General features: G+C 38.4%; 2 protein-coding genes across 11 annotated transcripts in view; one reads left to right on the top strand and one right to left on the bottom strand.

Moving 5' to 3' along the window:
- SKIC3 (SKI3 subunit of superkiller complex) overlaps positions 1-27214 on the bottom strand; it is a 156616-nt gene that overhangs the window by 65934 nt on the left and 63468 nt on the right. For 4 of the 9 annotated variants that reach the window (XM_060009143.1, XM_060009135.1, XM_060009142.1 and 1 more), the window contains 10 exons: positions 24316-24361; positions 22584-22723; positions 15907-15975; positions 11486-11576; positions 7565-7708; positions 6390-6481; positions 5903-5978; positions 5237-5377; positions 1423-1521; positions 1207-1315 (listed from right to left, as the gene is read on the bottom strand). In XM_060009143.1, coding sequence (XP_059865126.1) covers positions 1207-1315; positions 1423-1521; positions 5237-5377; positions 5903-5978; positions 6390-6481; positions 7565-7708; positions 11486-11575 — 751 coding nt within the window. In that variant the 5' untranslated portion in view covers position 11576; positions 15907-15975; positions 22584-22723; positions 24316-24361. Of the gene's footprint in view, positions 1-1206; positions 1316-1422; positions 1522-5236; positions 5378-5902; positions 5979-6389; positions 6482-7564; positions 7709-11485; positions 11577-12157; positions 12221-15906; positions 15976-19378; positions 19585-19610; positions 19709-19739; positions 19778-22583; positions 22724-24315; positions 24362-27214 lie in introns of those variants that run through there. The other 5 variants (XM_060009138.1, XM_060009137.1, XM_060009140.1 and 2 more) reach the window with 5 other exon arrangements.
- Positions 19870-27214, top strand: part of ARSK (arylsulfatase family member K) — a 43187-nt gene continuing 35842 nt past the window's right edge. For both annotated transcript variants that reach the window (XM_060009148.1, XM_060009147.1), the window contains exon 1: positions 19870-20200. In XM_060009148.1, the coding sequence (XP_059865131.1) occupies positions 19922-20200 (279 nt within the window). In that variant the 5' untranslated portion in view covers positions 19870-19921. The remainder of the gene's footprint in view (positions 20201-27214) is intronic.

Below are 27214 nucleotides of genomic sequence, written 5' to 3'. Positions count from 1 at the left end.
GAAGAGTTCTGGACTTTAGTTCAGACACCAGGGGGAAAAAAGCACAAGTTGGACTTACAAGGGAAAGTTAGAGTGGGGAGAGCCAAGATAAGTGCAATGAGACTTTTGTAACAGGAATTTTCCCTCATTTATCTCAAGCAGTAGTTTTCAACCATTTTTCAATTATGAAACATGCGATGGTCATTAACATACAAAGCATTCCCATGTCTATACTCATTTAGCAACAAAGTGAAAAAAACTTAAATGGATTAGGAAAGCTCTGCAATAATTTACAATCACTACCACACTGGTGCTGGTACTGTTATTTCCATTCCAATGACTGACTTCTATGAATTATATTCCTATCGGGTGAATACAGGAATGGACAGGAATGATATTCAAATTCTTTTTAAAACACCTATTCAGCACAGACACTGGCAAAACAGACAGCAGCTGTTGTGAAAACCAATATGGTCAACATCCTGTAAACTGACAAGCACAAGATATCCACAGCTACAAGTTTTGGCAACTCCCAGAAGGCTAGCTGCCATCATTTCTCTCTCTTCCCCCAACAAAAGTACACAAAGAAGCAACAGCATGAAGCATACACTAAGACACACTCTCTGACTTGAATCTGCTCTGTTTAATTTAAAAAGTAGATCATTCACAAACTTCATTACTTTATCATACTATAGTATTTGTAACAATGTCGTTGTGACATTGACATACCACATAACATCAACACTGAGAATGTTAATCTTTCACAAAATCTTTTGCATGACATTCATATCCCTGTGTAATACAGTCTAACTTACTTAATCAAAATATATCTTAGTTATTCTTTCTCCTACAGCAAATAGAACTATTTTACTATTCCCCAAAACCACACCTAGTCCCATTCCTCTGCTCATGCCATGTGGCGTATCTTTCACCTTCTCCTGTTCATCTAATTTCTGTGGAAAATTCAAGACCTTCTTCAATTCTTACCTTCAAAAATACTTCACTGATCAACAATAAACTCAGTAGCTCATAATTCGTCTGTGTCACTATACCTTCCTGTATTTCTTAGCCTTTTCATGTGCACAAAGAATACATATTGTACTTCCTCTCATGTCCAGAAATACTGAAACAATGCCTTACACACAACGGGCACTAAAACAATTTTTGATTCATAGCAACATCACTCTCACACCTCTGGGACACACAATATAACAAAGAATAAATTACCTGTTTCAATTAAATGCAAACAAAGCACTTCTAATGGATACTGTACAGTAGGATAGATGTTTATCATTCCTTCACAAGCCTTCTTCAACCTAGCAGTCTCATGAGGAAACTTGAAAATATAAAAGTAAAATAAAGTGAGTAGCAGAAAAATATACTTGTGAGCACTTTCCTAATTAGAATAGAAAGTCACGTTAGAGATTTTAAAAATCAACTTACTTTGGATAAACATTGAATGAAATGTCTATAAAGCACCTGGTGATCTTCACTAGGAATCTTATCTGATAAGTCCAGTGCATTCTCAAAAGCAGTTAATAGCTGAAACAAAGACACAAAAAGCTATTATCTGTAGCACACTTAAATGACAAATACAATAAACAGTTGAACACAAAAGACTTACTTATACAAACCATACCCTTAACTAGTAACTGCAAATGTGTTTTATTGTCTGGCCCTACAATTTCAATGAGGAAAAAAATGTATAATTAAGTTTGGAATACATCTAACTCCAATTGGCCGGCAGACTGCACTGAACTAATAAGGGATAACTATGAATTAGCGGCATTAATTTAACAAAACATTCTTGTAAGTGCTTGCTGCTCCCTACTAACTAGTTGAGAGGTACAGTCTCATATGTTAGTGTAGCTGTTACTGCTCAGATCACTTTTAAAACATCTCTTCTGAAATCACCAGCACAGTCTTTGGAACATCTTCAGGATAGCAAATCTTCAATCTCAAAAAAAAAATTTTTATTAAGTTATACTTTTGGTAAAAAACCAGAGATATGACTGAACTATCATGAAATCATTCTTCTTACATAGTATTATTAACTGACTTTGAAGAAAATTCCAAAAGAAGCCTCCTAAATATTTCCTCAGCAAGGACAGCAATACCAGAATCCAAGGCAAGCACTTTAAAAAATACCATTCATGGGACTTCCCTGGTGGCGCAGAGGTTAAGAATCCGCCTGCCAATGCAGGGGACACGGGGGGTTCGAGCCCTGGTCCAGGAAGATCCCACATGCCACGGAGCAACTAAGTCCGTGCGCCACAACTACTGAGCCTGCGCTCTAGAGTCTGTAAGCCACAACTACTGAGCCTGCACTCTAGAGCCCACGAGCCACAACTACTGAAACCCACATGCCTAGAGCCCGTGCTCTGTAATAAGAGAAGCCACCGCAATGAGAAGCCCATGCACCGCAACAAAGAGTAGCCCCCACTCACCGCAACTAGAGAAAGCCCGCACACAGCAACGAAGACCCAATGCAGCCAAAAATAAATATTTTTTAAAAATATATAATAAAAATAAAGAATACCATTCATTTGGTTACGTAAGTTCTATATTTTTCAAAATGAATTTCCATGACTTTATAATAAAAATTCATAATACAGTTCACCACCTCAAATTTTCATTTTAAGGTATGGCATAAAGTCTGTATAAATAAGTAAAATTTTACTGTGCTAATAAAGTTTAATGATCTTGCAAATAAAGAAAAAAAAAAGAAGCCTAACAAACAGTCTAGCATAACACGTTTAAAAAAAATAGTAATGAAATTAATCCACGTGGTAAATATGTGATACATTTTTTTCTGAACAGACTTAAATAAGGCAGAGTATCACTAGCATTCAAGGTAAAAATAACCCTCCCCCCCAAAAAATCCTTTTATCCTATTTAACAATTAGAAATCAATTCTTAAAATGATAAGTATAATTAGTTCTCTTTCATGGAGGAGTATAGTGTAGATAATTCAAAATATTTTTACTTATTTTGACATGTGTTTGATATCCTGGTAACTGATACTATTTTAAGGAAATAAGTCATAATATGAAGACATGGTTTAAAAGAAGTTAATAAATCACCTAATTTTGTCAACGTTCAATTTTTTTCCACAACTGAATCTATACACAGATAAACCAATACAAAAACAAATGCAAATCTTATTCTCATGTTTTTATTCCTACCACTTAGGACATGCCTGACATATAGTAATAGGTTCTCCATAAATATTTTCTAATTAAAGGAACAAATTAATGAGTGAACAAATGAACGAACGTATAAAGAAATGAGCTTCGAATCCTATATGGAGTCTATAATTGTTCACATTTAAAAATTCTATTAAATTTAGCAAGTGTACATTGAGTGTTTATTTACTATAATATGAAATTAAGTTTACTTTTAAACTTACAAATATAAAAAATAGAATGATGAAAATATTTTCCAATTATGGTTCAAAACCAATAGGTTTTTTTAAGTCTTTTAAAAAGTCTTTTCAATTACTTGAAAATGTGTACATTAAAAAAGAATATTTCAGGCTTTCCTGGTGGCGCAGTGGTTGGGAGTCCGCCTGCCGGTGCAGGGAACGCGGGTTCGTGCCCTGGTCCAGGAGGATCCCGCATGCCACGGGGCGGGTGGGCCCGTGGGCCATGGACGCTGGGCCTGCGCGTCCGCAGCCTGTGCTCCGCAATGGGAGAGGCCGTGACAGTGAGAGGCCCGCGTACCACAAAAAAAAACGAAATATAAATACTCTAAATAAAATACTCTACAACCAACAAGGGATTAAGCTCCAAAATATACAAACAGCTCATACAGCTCGATATCAAAAAAACAAACAACCCAAACCAAAAATGGGCAGAAGCCCTAAATAGAAATTTCTCCAAAGAAGACATACAGATGGCCAAAAACCACATGAAAAGATGCTAAACACCACTAATTATTAGAGAAATGCAAATCAAAACTACAATGAGGTATCGCCTCACACGGATCATAATGGCCATCATCAAAAAATCTACAAACAATAAATGCTGGAGAAGGTGTGGAGAAAAGGGAACCCTCTTGCACTGTTGGTGTGAATGTAAATTGGTGCAGCCACTATGGAGAATAGTATGGAGGTTCCTTAAAAACTAAAAATAAAACTACCATATCACCCAGCAATCCCACTCCTGGGCATATACTCAGAGAAAACCACAACTTGAAAAGATACATGTACCCCAATGTTCATTGCAGCACTATTTACAATAGCCAAGACATGGAAGCAACCTAAATGTCCATCAACAGAGGAATGGCTAAAGAAGATGTAGTGTACATATATATATATATATATATATATACACACACAATGGAACATTACTCAGCCATAAAAAAAGAATGAAACAATGCCATTTGCAGCAACATGGATGGACCCAGAGACCGTCAAACTGAGTGAAGTAAGTCAGACACAGAAAGACAAATATCATATGATATCATTTACATGTGGAATTTTAAAAAATGGTACAAATGAACTTGTTTACAAAACAGAAATAGAGTCACAGATGTATGTCACAAATTTATGGTTACCAGGGGGGAAAGGGCAGGGGAGAGATACATTGGGAGATCGGGATTGACATATACACACTACTATATATAAAACAGATAACTAATAAGGACCTACTGTAAAGCACAGGGAACTCTATTCAATACTCTGTAATGAACTATACGGGAAAAGAATCTAAAAAAGAGTGGCTATATATATATAATACGTATAACTGACTCACTTGGCTGTACACCTGAAATTAACACAACACTGTAAATCAACTATGCTCCAACAAAAAGTTAAATAAATAAATAAATAAAATACTCTAGTTGAACTGTTAAATCTGAAAGTAATTTAGTACTCTTAGTTCATAAATATAAAGAAACACACCTTTAAGGTACAACTGTTTAGAAATTATAGCAGTTTTGCAAAAGCCAATTTCATAGTATCTTTTTTTACAGTGATTAAGTAACTGATTTATTGTGAATTCTTATGAATACAAGGAAGTAAAATTCTGATACCCTGAATATTATTTCCACTCTGTCCAGACTTAGTATGAAACTGTAGGCCTGTAGTTCTGATTTTATCAGGAAGAGCTTCTATGAATTTAAAACTGAACATTTATAAAATATCTAGTCTGACATACAGTACTTTTCTATATCATATTGTTATGTTTCCATTTTCTGAATTCAACTAAATGATCAACTTTCATGACACAAATTGTGGGGAATAAATGGCTAGTACCAATTGTTGGGTCTCATTATTCTGATGCTCAGTACTCTCAGCCAGCAACTGGGTCAATTTCTTCCATAGCTGATGAAGTTCTTGGTTTTCCGCACCTCCTTCCTGCCGTGTCTTTATCAATTTGTGCCATGTTCGGGCCACCTATCAGGGAGATTTAAAATGGTTACTTTATCTAAAATACTAAAGTGCTATTAAAAAATTTTAAATCTATAAGTAAAAATATTTTTATCTGCTAATACACAAAAATAGCAAAAGCACAGAACTCCATCTATTATGAATTCCATAAAAAATAAGATGATTGGGCACGTCCACATAGTGCTTATATTACAAGTATGACTGAGATACCAGAGTACATACAGGGATAATGACTACATGCCCCAATCTTCATAACCTACAGCATCAGGAGTCGCACACCACAAACAGGACAATAAATTCTACAGATGATATTTTTACTTATTTTATTTATCCCTGCCCAGTTTCAAAAAAGTCTAGAAATAATGACACCTGAAATTTGAATTCCAAGTTACAGTTTTCAAAGCACTGTGATTTGTTTTGATACCACACTACAATTAATTTTCTAAATTTTTCCTTAAGCTAAAGGAAAGCTTTCTTTTAATAATGGTTTTATTAAAAGAAATCTACTACCCCAGCAAATCATTAACCAACCTCTACGTGTTTCTTTTCTTGGTAATACAGATCCACAAGTTTCTTACAGACATCACACCACTTCTGTTTGTCAACACTTAGAATAGAAGAAAAGGATTTTGAATCTGATTAATGAATACAACTGAGGACTTAAGACACAAAAATTAAAATATCCCCAAAATAATGTTAGGCACTATTTTAAATTAGAACATATCCTCTATCACACTACAGTAAAATTTTATAAAATGAGCATCTCATAAAAAAGAAAAGGTTTAAGAAATATTATCTTCTATTATATTGACTAAAAATAATATCAAAGTTCTCAAATAAGTCAATCCCCTTACGATTAGTGTTTCAATCACAATCAAGAGATTCTGTAACAACAGTTTGAAAGAAAAATGATTCACAATTCCCAGTAAATGTCTGGAGTACTTCTATATAATTTTGAATCAGTTTTATTCTAATTCAAGCCATTAAAGAAACTAGCCTTTCCTCACATATTGATTACCTTTCATAAAGATCCAGGAGCTTTTGGTAAACACCAGGTAAGTCATCCTTAGCATTTATGTGATTACATTTCTCATACAAGCTTGCTAACCCCTAAAAGAGGAAACAATAGAGATTATTCTTCCAAAGATATCTAGTGTGCTCATGTTTATTTTGCTAAATAAACTGACAATCTATGAAGATTATTTATGATAGAGATTATTATAATTTACAGATGAAATAAAATGTCTGGGATGTGCCTCCAAATAACTGGGGGTAGGAGGGAGTAGGTGAAAAAATACTGGCCATGAGTGAGTTTTTACTGAAGCTGGATGGTGGACATAGAGGGGTTCATTTTACCATTCTCTTCACTTTTGAAAATATACTTGAAGTGTTCCACAATAAAAAAATATCTTTTAATAATTATTATGCAATCTTAACACCTAAGACGTTACCATGTGACACTACTTTCACATGGTCAAACAAGAAAAATCCAAGTAGTCTTTGGAAATTGTCATTTTTGCTTCAAATAAAGATCAGATATCCTAAACCAATCAGTACATAATAAAAGCTGGCATTAGGGAGATGTTACTAGATAACCCTACTCATGTTGCTGTTCATGTAAATCTGAGACAAACAGGTTCATGTTCTCCAGAGCCTACTACCCCTATTAATCATAGTTTCCAAGATGCGATTGAGATATGAAACAGTTATTAAATATGAAAAAGCTGGAGAAGCCAAGTAAAAACCACGAAGACCATTAAATGAGAAGAAGGAATTTAACTAGTACTCAGAGACATAGAATTTCAAATTTTTTATATTATTTCATTTTCAAAAACATATTTTAAAAACATAATATACATTTCTTTTCTCTCAGGTAAGCATAAAGAATATTCTTCATAAGTCTCTAATATGCACATATAATTAAGTTGGAGATTTATATAATCATGTTTCAATTTCTGTCCTAACATTTGGAAATAATCCATTGGATTGGAGATTAAATAGTGGTAAACAGCATTCTTGGCACCTTTTTTTTTTCAACTAATTTTCAGGTTTAGAAGATCAATAAATTTAATTTTTTTTTCTTATTCTGAGTAAATGGAGGTTTAAATGCTAAATTGCAAAGCTGTTAGCTGTATTTTGAAAAATGGGAAAAAGTTCTTTCCTATAACATAGTAAATAAAAATGTCTACGTACCTGCCAAGCTAGTAATTGGTCTGGCTCTAGCTCAGCAGCTTTCTTATAGGCACCCTGGGCCTGATCAGGTTGTTCTAGCTCGGCTGCAGCAACACCAATAAAAACCCAGGCATTATAGTTATTTTTCTCTTGTTTTAACACTGTCTGATTAAAAAATTAAAAGAGAAGGTAATTAAATTTTGGAAGCTCATGGACAAACAATAATCAAAAGACAGTCTACCTAGGAGTCAGGAAATCTGGATCTACCACTAAATGGACAATCTTAAGAATATCACTTAACCCCTGTGGTCTTCAGTTTCCTCAGGGAGAGGGAGTTGGACTGGATCAGTGACTGTAAGGGGTATGAAATATGAGGTATATTTTTAAAAAGCTGCCCAAGTACTCCTGATGCCTCTACCAAATGCCTCCCTCTGTCCCTTGAGAATACTGAGTATAAAAAGAACAATAAGATCATTCTTACCACCCAACCATCCTGCCTGCCTCCATGCCACACTGCTGCTAGTCCCTCACAAAACTATTTTCCACATCATTTCACCTTATCCAATTCCCATATTTTCCTTCACTATAACATCTCTCCATATTTAACAGATTTTTTTCATTGAAATTATACGCTAAGAAAGGTTGACTCCAGTGTGACTGTACTAAATATGTTCAAAATAAATAGTGGCGGGACTTCCCTGGTGGCACAGTGGTTAAGAATCCGCCTGCCAATGCAGAGGACACGGTTTTGAGCCCTGGTCCAGGAAGATCCCACGTGCTGCGGAGCAGCTAAGCCCATGAGCCACAACTACTGAGCCCACGTGCCACAACTACTGAAGCTTGTGCGCCTGGAGCCCGTGCTCTGCAACAAGAGAAGCCACCGCAATGAGAAGCCTGCGCACCGCAACGAAGAGTAGCCCCCACTCGTCGCAACTAGAGAAAGCCTGCACACAGCAACAAAGACCCAAAGCAGCCAAAAATAAATAAGTAAATAAATAAATAGTGGCAATGAATGTTTAAACAACACCTATCAACTAGAATAAAAATTATATGCAGAGCTGCTTTCAGAAGTAACAACTACTTGCTAAGGTAAAATAGTTTGAAACAGAAAGCAAAGATGTTCTAGTGAAAGAAAAAACTAGCAGCTAAAATGAAATTAGCTCTTAAGGTTTTACATATTCTAGAGAAAATAAGAACATTTCCAGGAGTTGAAGCAGTCAGATTATTAGGCTTTTGTGCATCCACATAGCAGTCCTAGCAATCTGTCACCAATATGCAGCACAAGCTCCATTCTATCCCATAATACTACCTCCCAAAAAACCAGCAACGATGAGGTAACCACCAAAGCTAAGCTCCAAATACTGGGGCCTTATTAACATTTCTGTCCCCAGCACCAAGAGCAATGACTGGCACATAACTGCTGAGCAAATGATAAATGCCATAGTCAACTCACAATCAGTAAGGACTGGCTATCTGCCTGATGACCAGGTTTTCAGAATCTGAAACAGACTTTTAAGGAAATAATTATAACAATGTAGTGAAAGCAAGCATGGAGTGCTGAAACAGTGTGAAGAAAAGAGTATCTGACTCCAAACTCCATCCACACAAGTCAGAGGAGGCTCCCTGAAGGGATGATTGTACTGGGTTATAGAGGCACACAGGCAGACAGGGTGATACATCAGGCAAGACCCAGCCAATACACTAATCTCTTCACTAAAACTCTCCTTTAGTCTCAATCAACCCTCTGGTTACTACACATAAGTAATCATACATTTGCCACTGACTAGCTCCCCATCTTTGCTTTCCATTTGAGTCTCTACGGCATAAATTATAGGAATTCATGTCTGAATCACAAAGAAGAGTGCTATGGCGCTGCTGTATATAATAAAAGCAGATTCAGATGTGCATTAGTTAGATCAGCCTAGTACTGAAGGAAACAGTCCCTCCCCTCCCACTCCTCCTTCTTCTCTCCCCGTTTAAACAGACTGCCCACCTTCTTCCATATCAGGATTAGTCCTGTCGTGGTCTCCATCCCTGCTGGGCTCAGTCACCACTAGAAACCTAACCTCACAAGGGCATCCTTCACCCCTTAAGGCTCTCATCCTATACTGTTATGTATTTATTTCCCCCAATCTTACCCAATTCTCTCCCTCCCACTGTCTAAACTCTTTATTGTAACCTCTGGAACTCCCAATCTGGACAGCCAAGGGCCCTCTCTCTTTTCAATCTTTCTTTTAACTGTACCAAGTTCTGCCTCAACAAAACTGGGCTATTTCCCTACAGATCTTACTTGCTGCAGCTGATTTCTTTTCTCGAACATCCCACATCCCACCAACCAGCAGGTGAGGAAAGGGTTCTCCTTGCTCACACTGATACCTACATTCTTCCTCTACTCCTCCCTCCTTCAAAATCCCCAGTACTTTTTTTTTTTTTTTTTTGCGGTACGCGGGCCTCTCACTGTTGTGGCCTCTCCCGTGGCGGAGCACAGGCTCCAGACACGCAGGCTCAGCGGCCATGGCTCACAGGCCCAGCCGCTCCGCGGCATGTGGGATCTTCCCGGACCGGGGCATGAACCTGTGTCCCCTGCATCGGCGGGCGGACTCTCAACCACTACGCCACCAGGGAAGCCCAAAAAAACCCCAGTACTTTTGAAGGTCAAGCCATCTGGCTATACTACAAAAAATATCCTTCTTGTTGCTACCATCTACTAGCCTCCTCCTTTTCCTTCAGTGAAAATACTGTATTCTTCCTCTCCACTTCAATTCCTTTAATCATTCTAACATTCATGCAGACGACCCAATGAATGCCATGGCCTCCCAGTTACTTAGCCTCAGCATTACTCAGCCATCCAAAACCTGGGTTTCCAGTATGCACCTCTCCTATCCTCCCAGTTCAATCACTGTAATGGTAACAATTCTTTAACCTCTGTTATGTCCAATTTTTTTTTACCTCACTCCCTTTGCATTGTCACCCCACTGCTCAATTCTTACCTCTCCTTTCCCATCTTTGACTCCATGACCAATCACTATTATCACTCCCTTGCAAACATCCTCAACTCCTTGCCCTCTCTTTCCCCTCAACTTTCTTACTACCCACAGTTGAATTCCATCATGCCCATCGCCAAGCCTGAGAAGTTTAACACAAAGGAAGAAACTACACAGCTGAGTTTACCGATTTCACTTTAATGACATGAAATCTCAAATGGATACTCATTAGGGCCTCGTAAGCTTTCTAATCCTTACTAGTAAGTTTCTTTCCTCACTATAAATGACAACTATTTCATACCTTCTTTTGTCTCAAACCTCCTATACAACTCCTCCTCCATCCTCAGGTTACACTTCACTAAGAAAATAGAAGCCGTCAGAGGGGAACATTTATCTTCCCATCCCCAAATCTGCAAACCCGACAGCTATGGATCTACATCTATCTTCCCTTCTGTTAAGATGGAAGAAGTATCAAAGGCCCTCCTCTCACGCTCTGGATCCCATCTTCACCCACCTTCCCAGGGACTTCACTCCTAGCACTACTCTGCATCTCTCCTGCACCTTCAAGTTCTCCCTCTGGACTGGAACATCCCCATCAGCATAGAAAGGAACTTTGGAATCTTGATTCTCCCATCCACAAACCAAACAGAATCGAAATGTCCACATAACATTAAAGAACAAAAACTTTAAGATACAATAGTGTTCCGCAGTACAACCCATCAAAAAACACCTAAGAGACATTCAGGTTTTGAGAACTTGGCTTTGGTAAGTTACCAACACAGAGGGAGACGAAATTAAGTGGCACAAGCGGCTTGTCCTGGCACAGCCACTGGGACGGTCCTACTCAAAAAGCCTGACTACTTTTGTTGTATTTAGACAGTAAGGGATTCACATTACAAATCAGTGATGCTCATAATCGGGTAACATTTTTATTGTGGAAGAAAAAAATACTGGTTACCTTACAATGTTTCAAAGCTTCTTTGTATTCTTTGTTTCTGATTGCATCTCTAGCATTTTTTAGAGCAGTCTTTACTTCCTTGCTGGACATGCTGTCAAAACAAAAAGCCTGAATGAATCTACAGTGAGACCTGCCTACTGCAACAGTTCCAACAAATTTAACAAACTTAACCTCTGAAAAAGGAACATGTAATTCCTTCTACATGGAACATTCTTTCCCCTAAAATAAATATATCTTATGTTTAAAAAACATAAAACCAGATCATCTCTTCAGATTTTTACTCAAATGTCACTTACTCAATGAAACCTTCCCTTGCCACACTATTTTAAGTGTCGACACTTCCTTCCCCCAACTCCCAACCACTCAATAGTCCCTAATCTCCTGAACACTGCATTTATTTTTCTTCAAAGCACCTGTCACCATCTAATACATCAGTATATATTTTACTTCTTTATCTTATTTATTATCTGTTCCCCAACCCCACCAGAACGTTAAGTTCCAGGCAGGCAGGGATTTTTATCTGTTGTTGTTGGGTTGTTGCTGTCTAACTGCTGCATCCTCAGTACCCAGTATCTGACAAACTGTATATATTAATAAACATTTGTTGAATTGAATTGTTATTTGAATTATAACCACTCCCCATGTAGTAGGTTAAAACACAGATGATCTTATGTGCCAGGATGGAAAACACATGCCAAGCTCAATCCAGTTCTACACGAAGCAAGAAGAATCAGTCTAAGTCACAGAGTGAAAACACAAACACAAACAAATTTCAGTAACTATGATGTTAAGAGTTTAAGAAAGCATTCTGTTTTAATGTTAGTTTCTATAAAATATAAATCAGGATATTAACTTTCTTCACAGTAAGAACTACTTTAGGATTACAGTAATATAGTATTCTTTGTAATATGGTATTCTTTGAAGAGAAATAAATGTAATGTTCACACTTAAATGAAGGCACTTAATATGCAAGAGGACTATATACTAATTTCAGCCATAAAAAGATATTTCAACTCCAACATAAATAGACAGATATTTTAATTGGTAGACAAAGTATTTCTTCACTTAATCTTAAAATATAAGATACACTAATGTAATTTTAAATAAACATATCTTAAGATTTCACAGCTTATTCTGGTTTACCAATAAACCAGTCAAATCCAACTACAACTTGATGTTGAAAAAAGAAACATTTTTTTGCCCACTCCACTGAATTCTAATCTCAAGAAGGCAAAACAAAGCTAGGTAAACATTAGGTCATTATAGACCACTGATGTTCAAGGCAGCAAAATGAACCAAGAAGATGGCTTGCTGACATGGTACACAGACAGTCCTTTATTTCCAAAGAGGCTGAGGCAGAAGTACAAGATCAAAGAAATTTAAGAAGCTACGGAGGGCTTCCCTGGTGGCGCAGTGGTTGAGAGTCCGCCTGCCGATGCAGGGGACACGGGCTCGTGCCCCGGTCCGGGAAGATCCCACATGCCGCGGAGCAGCTGGGCCCGTGAGACATGGCCGCTGAGCCTGCGTGTCTGGAGCCTGTGCTCCGTAACAGGAGAGGCCACAACAGTGAGAGGCCCGTGTACCGGAAAAGAAGAAAAAAAAAAAGGAAGCTAGGGAATTTTTTTAAAAAACAATCCTTTTGACTTAAGGAATTTTAGATTCAAATAATATAAAAATTAAGATATCATGATATCAATTTATCTACAGCCAAAACGAGATTTCCTAAATAGGCAGAAAAGTGACTTTTTCCGTAGTTACAATAATTAGATAATTAAAGCAACATATTTCATATGCTCTTATTTTAGAAATTGCTCTGTTACCTAAAATTATCTTGGCATAAATTTATAGAGGCAAACTTGAGAAGGATTTTTTTTTATAGTCTACAAATCTTGTTTGGAGCAGGCAACAAATTTCTATGCTGATTTCACTTTAAATTTCTCACACCAAAGTTATCTTTGGTAGATAAACCTTGAGACTAAAAAGAAGAGAACATCAATGATGATGATAACTAATCTGGACCAACTGAAAGGGATAAAAAGAGGCATCCAAGGGAAAAAAAAAAATCAAGAGGGACTTCCCTGGTTGCACAGTGTAAGAACCCACCTGCCAATGCAGAGGACACCGGTTCAAGCTCTGATCCGGGAAGATCCCACATGTCGCAGAGCAACTAACCCCGTGCACCACAACTACTGAGCCTGCGCTCTAGAGCCCATGAGTCACAACTACTGAAGCCCGCATGCCACAACTACTGAAGCCCGTGCGCCTAGAGCTGGTGCTCCGCAACAAGAGAAGCCACGGCAATGAGAAGCCCATGCACCACAAGGAAGAGTAGCCCCTGCTCACCGCAACCAGAGAGGGCCCGCACACAGCAACAAAAGACCCAATGCAGCCAAAAATAAATAAATAAAAATTTTTTTAAGTTATAAGAAAAAAAAAGAACAAAGGCAGTTTTAAGACAAGACCAAGCAAAAAAAAAAGAATGCAACTTTTCCAGGATAAAGATCACCATCTTTTCTATCACCCAACATACGAGTAAAAGCACATCTGGACAAAGTAGAACCAACTAGCACTAAAACAACATGCAGCTATGCAGCTCTCAAGCTATATGCTGTACATGACACAAAAGAAACAGAAAGGAAGGCCTCTGCTCTAAAGACTACAATCTCAATCAAGAGAAAGACCTAAGACATATGAGTCATTGAAGAATCAAATGCTAAATTAAGGATAACGAGTGCAAGTGCAATAGGAGTTCAGAGAAGAGAAGTGTGGGGTGAAGTAATTAACAGCTACTAGATGGAGAAAGGATTTGAGAATGGAGGGAAGAAGGAAAATTACTCCAGCCAGAGACACTGATTGCACGAGCAAAGTTGGAGAGACAGGAATGAGCATGGCACGTGGAGGAAACAATAAGGAAACCAGGCTGAATGGAACAGAAGGGACTTGCTGAAGAACAGGAAAATTAGGCTGGGTAGGTAAAGTAGAGCACCAGACTACAGAAGACCTTGAAAATGAGACAGAAAAATCTGGATTTAAATGGAGCAGCAAACATGGAGCTGTCAAATGCTTCTAAGTAGGTTACTTCTTTTTTTTTTTTTTGCAGTACGCGGGCCTCTCACTGTTGTGGCCTCTCCCATTGCGGAGCACAGGCTCCGGACGCTCAGGCTTAGCGGCCATGGCTCACAGGCCCAGCCGCTCTGCCGCATGTGGGATCTTCCTGGACTGGGGCACGAACCCGTGTCCCCTGCATCGGCAGGCGGACTCTCAACCACTGCGCCACTAGGGAAGCCCATAAGTAGGTTACTTTTAAAGACCATATGAGACAAACTCCATTCTTCTCTTGGTAACCAGTTCTAATGTTTAATACCCTTCTACATCTCTATATGTCTCCACATATAATTACACCTACACTTGCTGCAGTGGAATCCTCTATTCGCCTCCTCCTGTTCCTTATTCATCTGATTTGGCATTTAGCATAATAAGCTAGCACTGAGGCCCCCTCTCTGCACCTAAAATACATATATATATACACATAAATATTAGTTTCAGGAGATTATTTTTTTTAAAGACAAAACAATCTGCCGCTTTCTAGCCCTGAAAATTTCTTCCCCTTTTTTGGGAAGTGGTGTGGAGAAGGAAGAGGCTCACCCACTCATGTTCTAGACAAAGCTTTAAGGAACACTAACCATCTACTAGGTACCATCAAACCCATTTCCTTTCACAAAGTGGAAAGCTAATACCCAAAATGAGTCTATGTGACCTCATATTCCTCTCTTTGGGATACTTCCCTCTATTCCAAGCACTTCCAACACTTCAGAGAAAACTCTGGCTCTCTTACAAGTGTCTTTAATATTTTTCCACAGCCCCACACATTTTTCCCTTATACCTCTCCTCCCATTTTTTCTCCTCGATCTCAATGACTTTTTTAAATAAGAGTGTTCATGTAGCACATTTTCACTCAATGAAGGTTTTTTTTTTACTACCAACCTAAAAGGGTTTTTATTCAACAAATCAAGCATAAAGAGCAATAACTATATCTAAAAAAAAGAAAGTGAAAACCATGCCAAAAGACAATGATATACCTCAAAACTAACATAGGTAGGTGTACTGATATGTCCTACACACTCCAGCTAAAGCTATGGAACCTTATGCTACCTCCACAACCTTAAGTTGTGGAGATACAAAGATTCCACAAAGCACAAATAAGAAGAATAATTTAAAAAATAGTGACAATAATGACACTGGAAGTTAATTATAGAAAAGCAAAAAATGATACCTTTAAATCTAATTACAAAAGTCTAAAGGTACTTTGTGATGACCATAACCTACACCATTACACCTTCCTTCTGAAAAGAATCAGTAAAAACAATCATTAAGTAAAAGTAGACTCCAATTACCTATTATTTAGCATTCTAGACACTTACCTTTTAGCTGTTATCACTTTATCTTCTCTTTAAATTGAATTTCAGATTGTTCCTTAAATGTTTATCCATCTAAATTAAGTAAAATATAAGACAGGCACATAAAAAAGATGACATACACAACCCAAAACATATTGAATTTTTTAAAACATCGGACTCGGGTTCAATTTTCATAATTCATAATTTAAAACATGAGAAATAATTATGTAAAATTTTCCATCTTTTTTCTTTCCCAAAGAGACACTAATTGTAATCTCCAAATTTCTGAATCAGTCTAAACTGTGTTGCTATAGCCACAAGGTGTAAAAGGAACATCATAAAAAATCAGAAAGACTCAGAAAAAAATTACAGAAACTCAAAATACACTGACTTCAACATAAAAAACTGAGCCAGAAGAGAATGTCACCTATTTCTACGCTACTTTGCTTTGAATCTAGGACAGTTAAGGGCACTATTTACTCACAATCTGCAAGCTGACTACACTAAAGTGAATCTTGTTCTAAGCCACATAAGGAATTATAAACATGAAAAAAGTTGCCCATATGACGCAACTAGACTAGTTTGTAATTTAATAAAATAGAGCAGACTTTTTTTTAAGTATTAAAAATCCATCTAAATAGCCATCTGAAATACTAACACAAACTTTACACGACTACAAATTCTAAGTATCTTTCGATGGTATCTCTGGAACAGATTCTGTCAAACAAAATTAATCTAGAATGCTTCCTGGAGAGAATGGAGGTATTTTGAAAAACTGAATAAAGTAAAAATGGAAAAAATGCTACTTTAGAACTAGGAAATGAACAAAATTTAGGTGAACCTGGTAGGGATGAAGACATGTACTAGTGATATACGTACTTAAATAGAAGGGTTAGTTCCACAGAAAAGGGTCTTACTGGTAAGAAGAGAAAGTACTGTGATCCTAATAACGTGTAGGAAAGTAAAATAAAAGTTAAACACGGTGTCAGGAGGTAAAATAAAAGTTAAAGCCTGACTTCCCATTTCACTAACTTCTTTAAGCCGCCATCCAGCTACAAATGATTACCCTCCTCACTCAACCTAATTTTACTGATTTACTCAGTTGTTTCAACTCTGTTCTTACAAAATGCCCCAGATTTTGTCAGCCCCTTCCTTCTGCCATATCCAGCCACCAAGTCAAGAAAGATGGATCTGGATTCAAGTCTCCGCAGATCTTGGGCACCTTACTTCACCTCCAAGCCTATTTCCTCATTGGTAAAGTGAGAACGAGATCACTTACCTGATATGTACATAGACAGAACACCTGAACACAACAGCTATTAGTTCTGTTGTCCATATCTCCTACCACCCTCTCAATCAACTTCACCACTTTTTTCCCATTCCTAACCAACAGTGGTTATTATATACTTTCTCTACACATTTAAAATCCCCAATCCTTCCTTCCTTGATCTCTCAAGAAGCAACCTTCTTGCTTATGTTCTTCAAAAGACAGCTATCATCAAACGCAAGTATCTCCTTCAAATTAGTCATTACACAAATACTAGACTAAAGCCTGCAACTTAACAGATGCTTTATGTTCTGTACAGATGTATTCTGTCTCTTCAGCAGGTGAAGATAATACTGAATTTGTTCCAGACAGTCACTAACTGCACACTTAGGGCAGAATATAGTGCTTCTGTTATTCTGGGCATTAAAAAACTATGAAGAGCCAAAACCTAGACCAAGACTTTCAACTGAAGACTTTTCTGAACCGCAAAGTACTTCACTAAAGCAGGTAACCCGTAATGTAGATATCTTTAACTGATGACCTAAACATACACATAATGGAGCCCTCCCTCACTACAATACACTATATACACACATGTACACACAGAAAGGTGTGCACAAACAACTCAGAAGTACCTTTTCCGACAGGGTAAGTTACTGATTAGCAAACATGCTTTATGTCCAGAAAAGAGTGACCAAATAACAAACAAACCTGAAATTACATGATAATTACCCGAAGGAACTGGGGGAGACCTGGGGAAAAAAAAATGGTGGGGAAGTTGAAAAGGGCTGTTGAAAGGGAGAGATTATTCATGTAAAAGTGAAGGTAAATGGACTAATGAACAATCAAAAGTAGAGGGAGACTGACTGCAGCTCAAAATATGAACTTTTAATAATTAAACCTGTACAAATATGGCACAGGCCCCTCGAAGGAAGTGTGTTTCCCATCACTGGAGATGAAAAGGCGCAGACTGCACAATCCACTTGGGAGGAATATTGTACGACAACTTGAATGTGAGATGAGAATAAGACTAGAAGTCTCTTAGATTTTTCCAGCGCTATATGTCTGGGCCCCTAAAATACCTATCTCACTCCAACCCAGTACAGCACCTGCTCCCACTGACACTGCCAAGGAGACAGAGAGAAAGAAAAAGATGTGTTCCTGTCATCCTGACCGGAAACTCAGAATACACATCCTGTGAAAACAAGGCCAGAGAGAGTAAATAGTTTACAAAAATCAATACTATGCCACAGATAAAGTTAAATATATTTTTATGAACCTAAATGTCAGTCAACATTGTTTCTATGGTAAAATGTGTTCTACATTCCAAATTAACTCAAAACAAATATTTGAAATATAGCCTGTTCATGAGGGAGCCTATGTATATTACCTTTCATACTGTATTATTATTTTGTTTTTTTCCCTAGAGTGTAAGTTCCTTACGGTCAGGTACTATTGTTTATATATTTGTCTGCTCCCATAGATCGTTAGCATGCTGCTCGATTAACAATGCTGCTTCACTAACAGAGATTAACATCACTAGAATGGCATAACATTTTGCAGTTAATTAGAGACAGCATGGCAATGAGTTAGGGCAGGGACTACTCAAATTCAAGTCCTACTCAGACTGGCTCCCTGTGTAACCTCAGGCAGGTCATTTAACCTGTCCAAGTCTCAGCTTTCCTATCTGAAAAATGATGAAAGTGAGGATTATAGAAAATACTCCATGTAAAAGTACCTGGCACAAAACAGGTGCTCAATAAATGCATAGTATAATACCCAGCACATAATAAGCACCATATGAGTGTTAAATAAATAAGGTCTGTCCTTTTTACAATTACTGTGTGCAAAAAATACTGTCAAATATTAGTATTAAAGGTTGATTTTATGTAAATAAATACTACAACTCCTTTTCCTGTCAAAATATTGAAACGACTAATGTGAGGCACAAATTATATACCTGAAACTATAATAATGAAATCAGGAATCTGGCTCTGGGACAGAAATCTGCTTCTTCCAGATTTCTCCAAAGGAGTTCAACAGTCAAGAGGACCAGTGATTTTTCAAAACCACTGCCAAATAATGGTATTCTGAATCTACGTCAGTTAATCGAACACGTCACACAGCCTAACATTTCTCCCTCTGAGAACCTATCCAGCTTCTCCCTCGCACTCTGAAGGTAAAGTCCACCTAAGCTTATCCCCACATAGAAGATGAAACTTTTCTTACCAGGCCCCGCTCCTCACCCCACCAGAGCACAATAAATCCTTACTGCACAGGCAAAGCGGCGAATAGGATGAGGCAGGCTAGAAACATCCTTGGGAGGAAGGTATTCGAGGCGCCACCCGGTATCCATATCGCACCTTAGGCGGTCCAGACAGAGGCCCCACAAAGAACCGCCCAATCCAACTTAAGTGACAGACGCGCTGCCACCTCATCATCTCCCAGTTCACGGTCTCACCTAACACTCAGCCACGCTTGCTCTGCGCAAAACAAGCAGCCTCGGCCCCTGATCCTTTCTCTCTCTAGGTAACATTTCAACTGCCTACCGGCTCCAACTTCTGCAAAAGCGACAGCGACCAAAACCAACCTGGGACAGATGCTTCTCCTGCAGAAGCCAAATCTGAAGTCAGAGCGCATGCGCATTTCCCAGGCATCGCTCACGTGACTGGAAACGGCTGGGTTTTAGTTCGCTCGGTATTTGATTAAAAGGTCTTAACGTGAGTCGAGAAAGGAAAGTCCTCCTTTGCGCATGTGCTCAGCCCGAGCCTGATGGGAGTTGTAGTTCCATGGGTGAAGGAAACCGAACTGCGATCTCTGCGATCCCCGCCCTCCTTTTCTCGGGTGGAACTTCCTAGGGGGAGGGGCAGGGTCCAGCGCCCAGAGGCCGGGCTCCCAGAACAACTCCCCGTGATGCTGCCGCTGTGGGTGGCGCTGGTCGCAGTCTCGGCGCTGGCAACACCAGCTCCTGGGACAGGTGGGCAGAGGCGGGGAGCAGTTAAGGCTTGGCCAGATGCGCCTAACGTGGTGCTAGTCGTGAGCGACTCCTTCGTAAGTATGGAAAGGCAGGGGAGGGGGCGCCCCGCTACACACCCGCGACCGGCCCACAGCCCTTCGTGTGCTGCTGGCTTTGGGGAGCAGAATCTGAGACTTTCAAACGTGTTTTACCCTGATGCAAAGTAAGAAATGCATTTTACCTTGAGGCCCCGTACACACATACGTGCACCACATAGATATGCGTGTAAAACAAACATACTTTAGTAAGATGCACTCCAATTAGCATCTTTGCAAATTTTTTTTAATTTCTGACCTCGACCCACTAAATTATCTTACCACTACTAATAAACTTTCAATCCATACCCCCGCTTGATTCAATTGTGGGGAAAAATAACATTCTATTTCAACATAAAAGCCTGTTAGCTTTCCAGCAGTCAACGTTATTTTTATTACTCAGGTGTCTGATAATCCTGTTAGTCTGATTTATATTCATTAGTTGACATAATTTGACACTCGCCCATATTCCAGATTAATTGTGTATGTGTGTGTATGTGTGTTGTTGTGGTTGCTGTTTAATCCCAAACTTAAACAGTTTTTGTAACTCTCCCAAGCCATCAACTAAAAAGAATACTACTGTCAACATTACCTGATACTTTTAGTATTATCCATGATATTAAACCTAATGCTTGGACAAATGTTTGGTTACTAATTATAATATTAGTTTTTTATGACTGGGTGTTACTGTGGTCACATAGATTATTGGTGTTAAGCATGTCTGGCACCAAAGAGTGCTTTTAATCATTATGTTATATTGCCTTTCCTCATAGATTAACCCGTGATTATTAAAGTTACATAATCTGGATATACCCATAGGGTTTGCTGAGAATATTAAAGTAATCTTTATGATTATCTAAACTTAGGAAACAGGCAATATTGGAGAGTAACATGAAAGAGGTTTATTAGGGAGTACTCATGAGATCAAAGGGAAAGGAAGAAAGCAGGACTGTGCAGAGAGAAGTTGAGTTTTGTCACTGTCTCACTGGAGGCCTCAGCTGATCTTATGGGTAGTTCTCAAACTAGTATGATGCTTCAGAACTGTTTCCGTTTGTGGTGAGGAGACCAAGCCTTTGTACCCTCATGTTGGATGGCCATTACTTGTGGAATGCTCCCAGAATGAGGCACCATTTTGGGCACGACAACTCTCTTCAGCAGAGGCAATCTTTCACTCTAAAAGGGAACCTGGGTGGTGCATCAAAACATCCTAGAAACTTCTGAAGATGACTGAAATATTTGGTTTATTTTTTAGTATAGTATAAGCACATAGATTTTTATATATTTGTGTATACAAATATTGTATGCAGACTGATACCTTATGAATATAAAAGAAAGGATCCTGAAAAAATACAAACAAATCAAATTCAGCAATATATAGAAAGGGTTATACACCATGACTAAGTGTGATTTATCCCTGAAATGTAAGGTGGGTTTAATATCTGAAAATCAGTCAGTGTAGTAGACCATGTTAATTGAATGAAGGGCAAAAAACACGTGATCATATCAATAGATGCAGAAACAGCATTTGACAAAGTTCAATAACACTTCATGATAAAAGCACTCAACCAAGTAGAAATAGAAGAGAATTTTTTCATTCTGATTAAGAACATCTACAGGGCTTCCCTGGTGGCGCAGTGGTTAAGAATCCGCCTGCCAATGCAGGGGACACGGGTTCGAGCCCTGGTCCGGGAAGATCCCACATGCCACGGAGCAACTAAGCCCATGCGCCACAACTACTGAGCCTGCGCTCTAGAGCCCGTAAGCCACAACTACTGAGCCTGCGTGCTGCAACTACTGAAGCCCACACGCCTAGAGCCTGCGCTCCGCAACAAGAGAAGCCACCGCAGTGAGAAGCCGGCACACTGCAATGAAGAGTAGCCCCCGCTCACCGCAACTAGAGAAAGCCCATGCACAGCAACCAAGACCCAACACAGCCATAAATAAATAAATAAATAAATAAAAATGTATTTAAAAACAAAGAACATCTGCAAAAAATCCACAGCTAATGTTATACTTAACTATAAAAGACAATGTTTTCTCCCAAAGATCAGGAACAAGACAAGCCTATCTGTTCTCACTATGTTTATTGCAATTATGCTGGAGGTTTTAGACAGGAAATTAGACAAGAAAATGAAATAAAAGTCATCTAGATTAGAAAGGAAAAATTAAAAGTATCTCTATTTGCACCTAACATAATCTTGTATAAAGAAAATCCTAGGAAATCTACTACAAAATCCTAGAACTAATAAGTTAGTCTAGCAAGGCTGTAGGATGTAAGATCAATATACAAAAATCAGTTGTATTTTTATACACTTGATTGATGAACAAACTAAAAGTAAAATTAAGAAAACAATTCAATTTAAAATAGCATCCAGGGACTTACCTGGTGGTCCAGTGGCTAAGAGTCCATGCTCCCAATGCAGGGGGCCCGGGTTCAATCCCTGGTCAGGGAACTAGATCCCACACGCTGCAACTAAAGATCCTGCACGCAGCAACGAGGATCCCACATGCTGCAACTGAGACCTGGCACAGCCAAATAAATAAATAAATATTTTTTTAAAGTAAAAATAAAATAGCATCCAAAAAATGAAATACTTAGGATTAAATCTAACCAAAGAAGTTCAATTCTTATACTGAAATCAGATTTAATATTGTTAATATAGTAATAATCATCAAATTGATCTACAGATTCAATGCAATCTCTATAAAAATCCCTATGACGTTTTTGCAGAAACAGAGAAACCCATCTTAAAAGTCATGTGGATATTCAAGGGACCCAGAATACCTGAGAACAAAATTGGAGGACTTAAACTTTCTACTTTGAGAACTTACCATAAACTACAGTAATCAAGATAGTGTGTTACTGGCATAACAATAGATAGACATATAAATCAACAGAATAGAATTGAAAATAGAGAAATAAACTCTCAGGTTTATAGTCAGTTGGTTTTTCAGTAAGGGTGCAAAGACCATTTAATGGGGAAAGAATAGTCTTTTCAACAGATAATGCTGGGAAAACTGACTATCCACATGCAAAATGCCTCACACCATTTTCAAAAAGTAACTCAAAATGAATTGATGAATGAAACATAAAAGCTAAAATTATAAAACCCTTAGAAGAAAACATAGGGGCAAATCTTCGTGACTCTGGATTAGGCAATTAAAAACTGGGCAAAGGATCTGAAAAGACAGTTCTCCAAAGAAGATATGCAAATGGTCAATAAGCACATGAAAAGATAGTCAACATCATTAGTCATTAGGGAAATGCAGATCAAAACCACAATGAGATACCAATTCACACCCACTAAGATGACTATAATCAAAAAGAGACTATAATCAAAAAGAGACAATAGGGCTTACCTGGTGGCGCAGTGGTTAAGAGTCCGTCTGCCAATGCAGGGGACACGGGTTACGAGCCCTGGTCTGGGAAGATCCCACATGCCTAGAGCCCTGGTCTGGGAAGATCCCACATGCCACGGAGCAACTAAGCCTGTGTGCCAAAACTACTGAGCCTGCGCTCTAGAGCCCACGAGCCACAACTACTGAGCCCACGTGCCACAACTACTGAAGCCTGCGTGCCTACAGCCCATGCTCCACAACGAGAAGCCACCGCAATGAGAAGCCCGCGCACCACAACGAAGAGTAGCCCCCACTCACTGCAACTAGAGAAAGCCCGCGCGCAGCAACGAAAACTCAACGCAGCCAAAAATAAATAAATAAATTTATTAAGAAAAATAAAAGGAGACAATAACTAGGGTCACGAGAATATGGGAGAATTGCAACACTCATACGCTACTGGTGGGAATGTAAATGGTGCAGCCACTTTGGAAAACAGTTTAGCAATTCCTAAAATGCTAAACGTGAGTTACCATATGATCCAGCAATCCACTTCGAGGTATATATCCAAGAGAAATAAAAACATATGTCCACACAAAAACTTGTACATGAATGTTAATACTGACAAAAATTGAAAACAACCCAAATATACACCAGCTGGTAAAAGGATAAATAAAATTTAGTAATATTATTCAATAATAAAAAAATGCAGTACTGATAACATGCTGCAGTGTGGATGAACCTAGAAATTGTTATGCTAAGAGAAAGAAGCTACTTACAAAGGGCCACATATTGCATGATTCCGTCTGTCCAGAGAAAGCAAATCTACAGAGACAGAAAGTAGAGACAGGTCAGCAATTACCTAGGGTTTGGGAAAATGGGAGGATTAGCAGGTGGTGGCTAAGGGATACAAGGAATACATGATGGAAATGTTCTAAAATTGATTATGGTGATGGTTGCACAACTCTCTGAATATACTAAAAAACATTGAATTGTACAAATTAAATGGGTTTTATGATGTGTGAATTACATCTTAAACCTTTTTTTAAAAAGAGAAAATAAGCACCTCTGCCTGGGTCCTAAAGGGCACAAGCATCCTCTCTGCCTCCCTCCTTCCACCCCTGCACCTGCATTGTTTTTAGTTTGGGTGAGGTTTCAGGAGTGGGAGGTGGGCACAGGACTGTATACCAGAGTCTAGTGAGGATCTCATTCAGTCTGGTGAACAGATCTGAAAAGCATGCTCTTAACAGTTTTGCTTGATAATACATCTAGACAGTTAAAGTTACTGTTACATTCTTTCATTAGAATGATGTCTTGAAATCTAAACTTCACTGGTTTTCCCTGGCCCAGAATGATGAGGAACTGAGAACCAAGTCATGGTTCTAGAAGGAGCAATCCAGATCACAAAATCATACCTACACAAAAAGCTCATCCATCCCAAGGGGGAAAATGCCTGGACCCACGAGAGTCCAGAATAATAGCAAAATTCAGAAATTAAGGCAATTGGTATCATTTTTGCCACTTTTATGCAGAAAGCCAATTAGTGGGCCTCTTTTTCTTTTTTAAATGCCCACTGTTAGAGTACTGTATTTGTTTTGAACTGTAGGAATGACCTTGAGAAAATTGAAATGGGCTATTGTTAAATTATGGAAGTTATTCTGAAAGCCATTCTGTAAGACTTCCTCTCCCAACTAAATGTGATAGAACTATAGTTTGACCTATGCCTGACTATCCATTGTGAACCACAGTACCACACTATGGAAGACTTAACTTTCTCTGTGTTTTTATCAGCTAACCATATTAAGATCCATTTCAGTTCAGAATTAATTATTATGTGGACCACCTCCCATTGATACCATGAGCAGTGGTACCAGTTTTAGTCTATTTTTTAAAGTATTTGCTAGTGTGTAAAAACTACATGAGGTTAAAAAACCAAAACTTCTAGAAATGTTTAATATTTTCTCTAATAATATAGTAATTTTGATCTTTGTTTAGAGTATTGGTATGCTTTTGACATTGAGAATATGTGTAGCATAATTTAAATATTTTCTAAGAACCTAATCAAATACAAATCTTTCCACTGATGTACTTAACCCAGGTTTATTAAGCTTTGCAAAAGTACACTGTTGAATTCTGAACATATTAAATTTGCCTTTTGTAAATTGAACAGCTCTGGATTAAAGACTCGTTTCATTTAATTCACTAAATATTGTGGAGTGCCTTATGTATCTTAGGCAGTAATCTTTACGTGGACCACCTTTCACACATTCCACGTTAGAAACTTCCCCAAGTGAGGCAGTTATCCCCTCTGCCATTTGCTATCCCTGCTGCTCTGCACTTTAAAGATCCCTGCTTTCTAGCCTGCTTTCAATGCAGATGAAGTCCTTGTACCAGTCATAGAAATGAGCCAAGAAATTGCTAACATGAGTTATAGATATGCTGCTGTAGCCATTTGCAGTGGTCGTTACACCCATTTGAACCTAGCCTGCAGGACTTGGAGTCCAAGCCTCACTGTTTGAATCATTGCAGTGCTTCTGCCACATGACTATGTGCTGCATCCCTCCAGCTAGATGAACCTGAGTGGCTGGGTTGTCTAGAATGGCCAGTGGCCACAAATGGTTATTATCCCCCATATCCAAAAGATTGTAGGAATAATACATCTAGGCATTTGGGATTTACGAGGATGTTTCTGAGAGTTTGAATTTATGAATTTAACAAAATTCTTATGCACTTTTGTCTTAGGCTCCCTAGCTCATCATTCAGGAAGCTAAGTTTGCTTAGCATTCAGTGATTACTCCTGCTAGAAGTGGTATTTATTTCAACATACAAGCATGCTCTAATATTCCCCATCTTTAAAAAAACCTGACCTTAATCCCACATTTATCCTCCAGCTAACTCTCTCTAACATCCATCCCATTTTTCTGTTTTGCTTTGCAAAAACAACTACTTAGAAGAGGTTTTTTCACCATGTCACCTCCCATTCTCTTTTCCCTGTCTGCTTTAGGTGTCCATCCCTACAACTCCATTGGAAGTGCTCTTGTCAGCATTACCAACTATCTCCATCCTACTAATTCCAGTGTGCATTTTCTGGCCTTCTTTTACACACCCTCTCAACACAGCTATTACCCTTTCTTGACACACTGTCTTCTCTCAGCTTTCATGAGACTCAGTCTACTGATATCTTCCTCCCTCACTGGCCATTCTTTCTCAGTTTCCCATGCTGCCTTCTCCTCTTATTCGGGACTCCTCAGGGTTCCTTTCTTTCCTCTCTTTTCACTCTCTCCCTTAAAGGAGTCTTAAAGGAGTCAGTCTCACACTTTTCAATACCATGAATATGTTAAAGACTTATTTCACCAGGATAAAATTCTCTGAGCTCCAGATTCCTGTCTGTACCCTACAGCCTAATTTATATATCCATTTGGAAATCTCAGACATCTCAAAGATTTATGTATATCCCGTATTTTGGATTGGTTCACTTTTAAACTGTTTATTTACAATTACATTGAAAACATACAATAGATATAACTCCAGGACTGGAACATCCTTTTTTCTCTTTTTGCTCTTTACCAAGAAGAGTTCTTCAATTCCCAATTCGATTCCAAAATACGTATCTCCAACCCAAACATCTCTTCCAATCTTCAGGCTCATTTCTCTAGCTGCTTAGTTGTTATCTCCACT

Source organism: Delphinus delphis, chromosome 3 (assembly GCF_949987515.2).
Source record: "Delphinus delphis chromosome 3, mDelDel1.2, whole genome shotgun sequence".
Taxonomy (NCBI): Eukaryota; Metazoa; Chordata; class Mammalia; order Artiodactyla; family Delphinidae; genus Delphinus; species Delphinus delphis.
The sequence above is the reverse complement of the archived record's forward strand: the minus strand, read 5'-3'. Positions and strand labels throughout refer to the sequence as shown.